The following is a 10,729-nucleotide window of genomic DNA, read 5'->3' on the forward strand; positions in this document are numbered from 1 at the left end:
CTATATTGCATCAAGGATTACAAGAGATCTTATCAACCCAAATAACCTTAAATTATTAAGTTAACGTACAATATTATTAATTATTTGACAAGGAGATGCTCATTTTGGACCAAGTTATCGTTAAAATTCTAAGATCGGCTGAGGAAGATAATCATCATATATTGGTTATCTTTTTCAAGCTCGTGAGGATATATATATATATATATAATGCTTGCTGTCGTAAATTTATAAGTGTTATATAATTATTTTAAAAAATAAATAAAATATAAGATTCATATAAAAGAAAATTAAATTTTTAATAATAAATTATATTATTTTTTAAAATGATTGTAGGATATTTATATATTTTATAACTGTATAAAGTATTATTTATATAAATATATATATATATCTTCTATATATAAAAAGTGTGTATGAAACGAAATTTTATTGTTTTGACAGAAAATTTTGAATTTACCGTTAATTTTATTGTTTCCGTTAAGTCGCAGTTAAGCCACCGTTTGTTTGTGGCCATTTGTGTTGTGTACTGTGAATGTAACAGATCGACTATCGTATTTGAATTAAACTTCATTAACTACTGCATTTATTTCCTTCTCTGCCTCTTCGTCTTCTCTCTTCTTTAATTCTTGTTTTCATCTTCGCCTCCCAATCTCCTCCACTGCTCCTTAGATGCTGCAGATTTGGACCCACTGCAGCTCAACACTCCTTTCTCCAACAAAAGCCAAAGCCCAGAGAGAGTGCGAGGCTTTCGAATGTATTCCCAGGGTTTGACAAAAACCACCTCTCCACAATCGATGGCAGCTAGCTCGACAAAAACTCTGCTGACTGGATTTTGTGTTGGCCTTTATTGGCGTCTTGTGTTTTGAATTTGATCGTGTTTTGGGTTTGGATTTTTGCAGTTTCTGCTGGACCTCTGTTTTGTACATTTGGGTTTATGCATGTGGTTCAGTCTGGCTATGGTGGAGGACCTGCTGGTTTTGTTCTTGTATTTATTCCGTTTCATTTTTATTTTATTGCCTTTGAATTTTGGATTTAGATTTAATAAGTACAACCGAGTTGGCCAAGCAGATCATAGTATGTTGTCTGGGCTCTGGATTGAAGACCCACCTAATCCTTTGTTATTTTTTTCGTACCAAACCCTATTGGCTTGTTAAATTTGTTATTTTTTTTGGTTATTGAGGGCGCTAGGATTGGTTTCTCTTATTCGAGACTGGGATGGTCAATAAATTGGTAGAAGGGAAAAAATATCTTTTGATAAAAAAGAACGATGAAATCTACGTGTCCATATTATGGAGTGAATTTCTAAGAGGAGTCCTTTTTTTGGTGTTTGAATGTACCCCTGCTTTAACTGTGAGTATTTTACTTGCATATCTGTGCGTATTTTACTTGCATTTGCTGCTTGCTTTGTAGATCTATAATGCCATTGATACTATACCAGTACATCTGTAATTGCTTGTAAAGATTACTGTGATAATTTTCATTTATGCTGCAGCATATTGAAGTTCTGGCTCCCACTCCAAAAAAGGATGAGCTCTTGCTAAAACTGGAAGCAATTAATCTAAATCCAGTTGATTGGAAAATTCAGAAAGGCACTATGCGGCCTTTGTTGCCTCGCAGGTTCCCTCAAGTGCCTGGTAACTTCTTTATTGCTTGTTGTTTCTATTAACAGAACTTTTTATGGCACCTTGTTAGGCTTATTTGACCTTAGAAATGCATTCTAATACATATATCTCATTGACAGTTGTGAAACGGTGCTAAGCTATGTGTCAAATTTGGATAGCTTGTTATTATTTAACGGCAGTTAATTTTTTTGTCAAAGACATGCTGACTATTTATAATATCATAAGCATGACAGAAAATCTAATATAACTTGATTCTATGTTGATGTTAAATTGGGTAGAACTTATTTCTGGATTCTCCTTCAGTGACCATTTGTTTATTAATTATGAAGATACAAATTCATGTTTCTGGAATACCGTGATTTCAAGTATACATGAACAGAAAGTTTGTAGCTTTTACCCTTTTCCAAAGGATAATGATTGAGTGTTGAGTCTTCACCTCACTTTCCAATGCCATGCTTGCAGCATTATTCTATGACGGCACTGCAATTACTTCCAAATTGGCCTTTCAAACATATCTTCACATATTTTATATAGTAATTTATTTTCCATATTTCTTTGACTATGGGTGGTTGGGCTTGGTTCAGGCTACTCGATTTGACATGATGAAGAAGAATGTCTAATTAGCATTCTATACATCTTACAGTTCAACTACTTATGCCAGTTTCGAAGGAAGTTGGGAGCATTTGACTTTCCTTTAGTACTCAAGTAGCCTCGAGATATTAAACTTTGAAATCAAAACTAATACAGTAACATCATTTATGCAGTGCTGAACAATTCTATTACATTCCAAACATCAAATAGAAATTTGGCTCAAAGTATCTTTGGCTCTTTGTTTACCCTTTTCCCTCTCTCCAATGAATTGCTTTCTCTTTTATGCACCCAGTGTATTTGGATTGGATTGCACCTCTTCTTAAAAAGAGCAAATTATTTATATAGAAATTATATTACTACATCAATAAATCAGTATTTCGATGATACTACTGAACTGACTTCTGTGTGGGGCAAATTTTCTGGATGTGCCACATTTTACCATTTTGGCTGAATATATTCCTTTTGACTTCTGTGTGTTTTTTTATGCATGATAATTTAGAGTCGTATGTTCATGGTGTCAACATGCATCGAACATATTAAACCTTTTTAATCTCATCAATATGAAAGTTTGTTTTTACTATCGTAGCATGCTTTTGGTGAATTTTTTTAGTGCAATTGGGTTTGAAGGAATTGGTTTATCACTTAAAACTAATGAAACATTGGTATGACAACTACTGTTGGTTGAGAAAAATTTATTTTGTAAAACAAAATAGAATTAATAAAAAAAATTAGTTCTTAACAAAAAAAAATAAATTATAAACTAACCAAACGTGCATTGCACGTTGCTTTCATCTAATATATATATAAATCCCAACTTGATGGAATTACGTACCTCTGTCGTCCTGCTAATAATTATAAGAATGATGAATTCATCGCTTAATTCAGTGCAAAAGGGCAACAACATACATGACTTTCGTTCAGTGGGTAATTAGCCTACGATTATGCATTGATGGTTTGGATCTGGATGTTAGCGGTGTCGATGTGATTTTCTTATTTGTCTCGATAATTGTTCCCTTTCAGCTTTGCTTGCTTGCTTGCGTGCGCTTCTGAATAAAATCAAAGCGCGCCTGGCCAGTAGCTAACCATCGGTCAGCAGCAACATCGACACGTACGACTACAAGTGGGTCCACCCCACTGGTACATGACATTGTGAACACATGGGGTTGGGACCCATTTGATAAGGTGATAGGATCACTATCCATATACTATATATACTATTTATAAAGAATTTAAATTTTTTTATTTTTTTATTATTTTATTTTAAATGTTTTTTTAAAATTTTTAATTATTTAAAAAAACTTTAAAAATATATAATTTTATTAATAATTATTTTCTGAATTCTTAAGTAAAACAAAAAAAAAATTAAATATAAAAATAATAACAAATGAGTAGTTATAGAGTTATAATTATACCATTTTCCTTGAAAAGGTATTTGATTGTATTAATTAGCTATCAAAGACTTTTCAACAAGGAATCATATATACATATTTTGTGGACTTATTTTCAGGACTACGGGATATTTTTGAATGAGAAAGGATATTTATAATTTTGGAGTATAGTATTATGTAATTTTTTAAAAAAAATGAAAAATTAGTTAATATGAGATTTATATAAAAAATTTAAATTTGTAAGAGTTCTGTTATATGTAATTATTTTTATATATTTTATTAATATGATTGGTCAAAATAGTTATTTTATATTAAAAAAAGTGATAACTAATTACAATAGTGGTATGTATAAGAAATATATAAAAGTGACCGTATATAGAATTTTTAATTTTTTAATAAAAAACTTTATTCTTTTTCAAAATAATTATGTAACATTTATACGTTCTATCACTATACAGTTTAGATTACTATACACTTACGTTCTATTACTGTATACATTATTAAGTTTGGATCCAAACTCATTTCAATTTATCTCATTTAATCATTACAATTTTTTCAAATTCGAACACAAAATATAATAAATAATTCAACTTTTTTAATTTTAAAATAATAATAATATTAAAAAATAATATTATAATAATATTTTATTCAATTTTAAATTTTCAAATAAACTCAACTTAACATTCAAATGCAGTAATCATCCGAAGCTACCTTGATCTGATTCTTCTTTCAGTAAAGTCTAATAAAAACGAATTATTAAATCATGGCTATTGGGCCTCCCCCCAGCCAATGCTCATAGAGCTCCAGAGCCCAATCTAAAGTAAGTGGCCCAATTTGATGTCAAGTCATCACTCTGGTACATATATTAGTGCGTATTTATACTTGTAATTAGATTTTTCCTTTTTGATGAGATGGTAAAAGCGAACGCAATATCTCCCCTTTGTTGTAGAAAAAATGAACCCTAAAAAACTAAGGATATACAAAGCTGCGGAGACTCACTAGCTCATGATGAAGTGCATAAGAAACCAAGGAGATGATGAGGTCAATTAATGTGTATGAGAAAGGGAATTATGTTGGATCTTGTATAAAATCTGAAAACACCAAGATTTCTTGTCAAATATGTGTAGAAATAAAGCATAATTGTAGCCACTAGAGAGAGAGCGCAGCAATATAATCTTTCACATCCAAGATTCACTATCTGGGAAAAACTTACAATAAAGAGATGGTGTAGAGTCAAGAAGATGAATTTGGACTGGGAATCATGATCACCTACATATAATATCCTGAATTCCAATTTTACCAATCATAAAATAATGAAATTACATGGGTTCTTAATGGATATCTACACATGAATAGAACCAATACCATTTTATGTTCATGACTTGACCAAAATCATGAGCTTTTGAGATATGTCAATGATCCAGTTATGTCATTTTATCGATCACATTTATTGGGTCTTACAAACATTATTGAAATCTCACATTTGACAATTATATAGCATAAGATTCATAATCTACATAGATCCATTAATTTAAATAATCTTAACAAATTACCCTTCGCTGCTCAAATGAAAATAAGACTGAAATAAAATGTCCCCAAAGTACATACGCCCCCAAAGGATGTCCCCCAAACAGTGGCTTAAGGTTAGGAGTAAAAAGAGCTGATTATAACTTGATTTAGGAGCCTAGCTAACTTAGGCATCGAACTTGAGACCTCCCAACCAAGTTAGTATTCTTGTTCCCAGGCAATAGAGACATACAATAGGCCATGCATGCCAAAGACATTTAGACGCGAGTAGATGCATTTCCTTGAAATACCCTTAAATGTTGTAGCCTTTCAGAAGGTCAAATTTGTCTTTTCACTTCGGCTTTGCTTAAAAAACTTCTTTTTCTTAGAAATGTAGCCAATGTCTTGTTCAATTTGCATGAAATGCATGTACGATGATCTCTTCGTACGTGTTCATTATTAGCTAAATATTGAAGTATCTCACCATGGATGCAGATTCTCATGGTGAATTTTCTCTATTTTTTGTATTATTAATTGTCAATATATATATATAGGGGAGGAATATATAGTTTCTTGGGCAGAGCACCGTACGCTTTCTTGCAGTCGGTAATAAGCTCGGATGCTCTCTACTTTAATTTACTGAAAGACCTGTGTAGACTTGGAGCAATTCCTAGAGTGCTGTTCATTGAAACCAGCAACCGTACTTGCTCCTTGCCTGGATGGTGTAAGGCATTCTGATAGATTCTCAAAAGTATCACTACTCTAGATGAATTCCCAGAAGTATGTCTGTTTTTCTGCTATTTTTTGGACCAAATTTTTTCGATTTTCATTGGAAAAAAATAGAATTTCTAGTCAATTTGTCTATGATCAAGAGTTTTGTAATATCTTATTTGTTAAACGGGTTATTTGTTTGATCATTTCTCGAGAATTTAAACGTGCGGAGTACACATCCTGCAGAATCAATAAAGTGTGTTCACTTTCAAATCAATTTCTATCTAGCTTTCCATCTGCATCACTGACAGAACGATTCAATGAAATCCTCCACTCAACATAAAATTAACATCTATATATATAACCTTTATAGGATCAATTATTCATGAACAAATGGTTCTAAAATCTGACATAGCATCCCCAGCCCGTTCTATATAGTTTTAAACAATTTAAATATTTTCAAATGGGAAAGTTATGAACAACAGAACAATGTTGGTGTTGCTGTAGGACTTTTATTCATGTCCTCGTAGACATTCAAGCATTCAATACCGAGGAAAGCAATCAAGTAAAGAGTCGCAGGCGTGTTGTTATGGGCTCCCGACACATGGGGCACAATGATAGGTTCACACCGCAATCCTTGCAAGTCTTGATCAATAAAAACAAAAACAACAGGACAAACATGAGAGGCACATATTGTATGGAATGACTAACTTTATGCAACAGAGTTTTATTTTACATGGTTTTAAGGGTATTGTATGACCTTCCTTTTCCTTTTCCCCCCCTTTTTTTTGTTTGGGGCCCGGGGGGGGGGGGGGCTGTCTTCTTCTCCTTAGTCCCTCTTTGAACTTTCTTTTCAATTTTCATTAATTTGAAACAGGTCAACAATACCATGATGAACCTCTTCATTTTTCCTGTTTTACTGCTAAAAAAATAAGGCAGTACCTGCTTGATGTTAGCATACTGATTGTTACTAAACTTCTAATGCCACTCTTTTCCCCCCTTTGTTTAAGTTTCTCTTTGGACGGGACAGCACAACATACACTACAGTAAACCACAATATCAACACTACAAAAGAAAGCACAAATTTCTTGAACTTACCGGATGACCACATCCAAAAGCAAGGTTCTTTGGATTTGTCAGGCAAATGGGGCAGACCTTGCACAAGAAAACATATATCTCAGACTATTCTGATTTAAACATGAATATTGTGAAGAAACTAGGGGGAAAGAAAATTACTTCTTGTTTTTATTTATTGCATACAGTTACAAAATATAAAGGATCAATATAGTAAGAAGGCCCAGCCGGGCTAATGAACCATTAGACATTAGTGCAACCTTAATAAAGCAACCAAGTTAAAGGTAATAAAGGTTGCCGTATTTTAATTGCAGTCAAACGGCCAAAGGTAATAAAGCAGCCAACGGAAATGGCACTTAAAAAAAATGATGATAAAACTGAAGAAATCAAAAGTAATGACTATTAATACAAATGTTGATTATGATCCTGAAAGAAATGTTGTTAATAAATACTATTTATTAAAAAATACCAACAGTTGCAGTACGTATATACATGATCATCTTCATCATCAGAAGTTACTGATCTCGTATAGTCCCCACACAAGTCAGTACTACAGATCATCTCCGATCCATGCTCTCTTCCCGGCCGGCCACTTTGTTGCAGCTGCACAAGTGCTCCACAAAATATCATGATTTCCTGCAATCTTTTCATGCTGTGGTTGATCGGTAGCTGTGCGTAAGTGATGAAGAAGCCATATTTAGGCGCGCTAGACCTGCAAGTCGACGTTATTATTAATCATGATCCATTGTCCCCAAGAAAAATTCTACTAATTAGCAGCCACATACAACACACTTACTTTTATCTTTTATTTTTTTTTGTTCAACCAGTATATAGTATAGGATTGCTGAATAGAAGAACACATTACACAAATTAATATTGTCAAGTTAAATGATATTTACATTCTGTAAATTTTACATATTTCTTTTAAAAAAATAAATAAATTTTAAACTCACATATATAAATTTTTTTTTTTTAATATTTGACTCAACCTTTTTTTTTTTAAAGGAAATACGCTAGACTTTCATACCCTAAAATTATATCTAATATTATTCTATTACCAAATAATTATTAAAGCCGACCGGCCAGCCCTCAGGATCACACACTAGTATATATATACATATATTACGTATATAATATAGGAGGCAATAAACGTTGATCAATATATATATCCTCATGATTGTTGTGTTAGAATATTACCATAGTTATAATAGAATATATTCATAATGTTCCAAGCATATGTATGAAAATATATATGATTTATTTTATATCATATTTAGTTTATTATATAATTATTGTGTTTTTATTCTTTATCTGGCCCCATTCATCTATAAATAAGTGCATATAATGTATTCAATAATAACTTCAAATTATCTTTTTTTCTCATTCTGTGTCGACCTTCTTCTTCTTGATATTTATTTTCGATGCCTTAGTTTACTCATCAAACTTCATTACACTTCATGCTTGCACACGTGGGTGAAAAGAAGAGGTTACAATTTGGACAGCGGTTGAGCAACAGCAACCAACCACTTCATTTTGGCATCTTTCAAGAAAGAGGATAAGATCATCAGATCATAATGCACTTGACTGTTTTATATATTATTGAGGATATATATATATATATATATATTGTCACTAAGTGATCCCAAGTTGATTGGACTACCCACCTCTGTCGTCCTGCCAATAATAATAATTAAGAATGATGAAGTCCTCGCTAAAGTCAGTGCAAAAACGACAACAATATACATGGCTTTCGTTGCCTGGGAATTCAAAGCGCTAGGATATTTATGGATGCTTTGGTTTCTGTACGACGTAAGATGCATGCATACAATAATTCAAATTTGAGATTTGAATGTTAGCGGTGTTGATGGTCTCGATAATTGTTCTTTTTCAGAGATTGCTTGCGCTCGTGATTCGTGAATCAAACCAAATCGCGCCTGGGCCCCTGGCCTGTAGCTAACCATCAGCCAGCAGCAACTCGTACGACTAAAATGGGATCCACCCCACTGGCCACTGGTACATGACTTTGCGAACGCATGGGGGTGAGGACCGAGTTTTTCTACCTATAAATAAATGAGAAAAGCTTCAAACCGGATTTGGTGCGAAATGTTATTTTACACCTTTCATTTAAAAACTGACACGTAAGTGGTCTACGTTTATTTACGGTGGAACTTTTCGCTCTCTATTTTTTACTAAAGCCACTCTGATGTCTCTCTTTCTCCACCCCAGCTCTCGTCTCCCTTACCATCAGTCATCTCTCTCTCATCTCACTAGATTTTATTTCAAACATTTGATCTCCCAATTTCTTCTTTCTTGACAGAACTTGAAGTGTAAAAATAAAGGAAAACTTTCTTGCTACTCAATCTTTTAGGACCCCTTTCCCGTAGAGCTGCTTTAAGATTATCTATGGAGAACACCAGCTAGTGAACTCGTAAAAATTATTTATATTTGTAAGGGTTCTTGATTGTTTATACAGAATCAAAATTTAACAGAAAATCTTGATTATTGAGAAGATCTTAACCCAAATAATCCTTTTTCTAACTAAATAACATTTCAAATCCAGGCAACCAGTAGTATAATAATATATTGCGTAAACTGCTTCACCCAATAACGAATTTGTGAGAGAACTTTTTTCTGCTTAGCTTTCAAATAGAGATGAAGATTTGGTCAAACACTAAACAAATCTCATTGTCAATAAAATACGTTCTGATTACACTTGATGAATAAGAAGAACGAAAGCAATAAAAGAAAATTGCAAACGTGAAGAGATGGAAAGCTTTTACTTGCTCATCCTTGGGCGATAAGGCTGGAGGTAAGAATCGAAAAACAGAGAGGACGTTTTATGGATGCAAATGTCTGAGATAATCAAAGCTATTCAACAAATCTCTCCTAATTCCTCTCTCGCTCTAGATTTCTGTGTGTTTGCCTTCTAAGAGGAGAGAGAGAGAAGAGAGAAAATCTTACCTTCGTTGAGAGGAGAGAGAGAGAGAGAGAGAGAGAGAGAGAGGAGGAAGAGAGAGACGGGGAGAATTACATTACATTTATTTACGTGTACCCGGTTTTATCATTCACTTATTAGATTGCATACGTGTTACTCTTCCATTCAAGGGTGTAAATTCGTATGTACAGAGCGTCCGTTCTCTAGCGCCTCTCTAAATAAATTTGCATATTCGTCTTAATATTATTATTTTTATATTTAAAATTAAAATTAACATAATTTTTATTAAAATTTAATTTTTTATCAATTATCTCTAATATATTAAAAGTGCGGATGGGCGTGCTATAGTATTAGGAACAGTGTTAGGAACAGTAAATCTTTTTTCCGGTTTTTTTTTTTTTTTTTTCGTCCAACGTTTATTTTCCCATTTTATCCTTCAGTTTATCGGCTTTTTTTTTTTTTTTTTTTTTTCGTCCAACGTCTATTTTCCCATTTTACCCTTCAGTTTATTTGGCATTTACGGTGGTTTACGTTTCAGTTGTATTCCACCGACAGATGTTTTTGTCTTTTTAACTTCCCACCGACAGGGAAATTTTTTTTTTTTCCCGATTTTGCCCTTATTTTTATTGTTTGCTTCGTTGTCCTCAATGTCGTTTTGCTTTGCCGGCTTGGTGTTATTGTCTTTTTACGGTTAATTCTGATCGCTTCATCTGATAAACTGAATTGAACTGCAGTTTAAATGTTAAAATTTCTTTCATTTCCTTGTGGCTCTCTACTGCGTTCTACACTCTCAGCGATTGAATTGTTAGGTACGCTTTTATTGTTTTCCTCAGTATTTATTGTTTTCCTCAGTATATTTATTGTAAAATTTAATTGTGTTGTATGAATGAATGAATTTGTTA

General features: G+C 32.9%; 1 protein-coding gene and 1 long non-coding RNA gene across 2 annotated transcripts; one reads left to right on the forward strand and one right to left on the reverse strand.

Annotated features, from left to right (window-relative positions):
- The first annotated feature begins 599 nt into the window (after positions 1–599).
- Positions 600–2,458, forward strand: LOC122308064. Its single transcript, XR_006241903.1, has 2 exons — positions 600–1,634; positions 2,207–2,458. It is a non-coding gene; the product is annotated as an uncharacterized LOC122308064 (long non-coding RNA).
- Positions 2,459–6,152: 3,694 nt separating this feature from the next.
- Positions 6,153–7,650, reverse strand: LOC122307930 (E3 ubiquitin-protein ligase RGLG2-like). Its single transcript, XM_043121063.1, has 3 exons — positions 7,385–7,650; positions 6,917–6,973; positions 6,153–6,463 (listed from the first exon to the last, which is right to left on the reverse strand). The coding sequence occupies exons 1-3, from the start codon at positions 7,541–7,543 to the stop codon at positions 6,380–6,382; spliced, it is 300 nt and encodes a 99-aa protein (XP_042976997.1). The 5' UTR covers positions 7,544–7,650; the 3' UTR covers positions 6,153–6,379.
- Positions 7,651–10,729: the final 3,079 nt, after the last annotated feature.

This window comes from Carya illinoinensis, chromosome 4 (genome assembly GCF_018687715.1).
Source record: "Carya illinoinensis cultivar Pawnee chromosome 4, C.illinoinensisPawnee_v1, whole genome shotgun sequence".
Classification (NCBI taxonomy): Eukaryota; Viridiplantae; Streptophyta; class Magnoliopsida; order Fagales; family Juglandaceae; genus Carya; species Carya illinoinensis.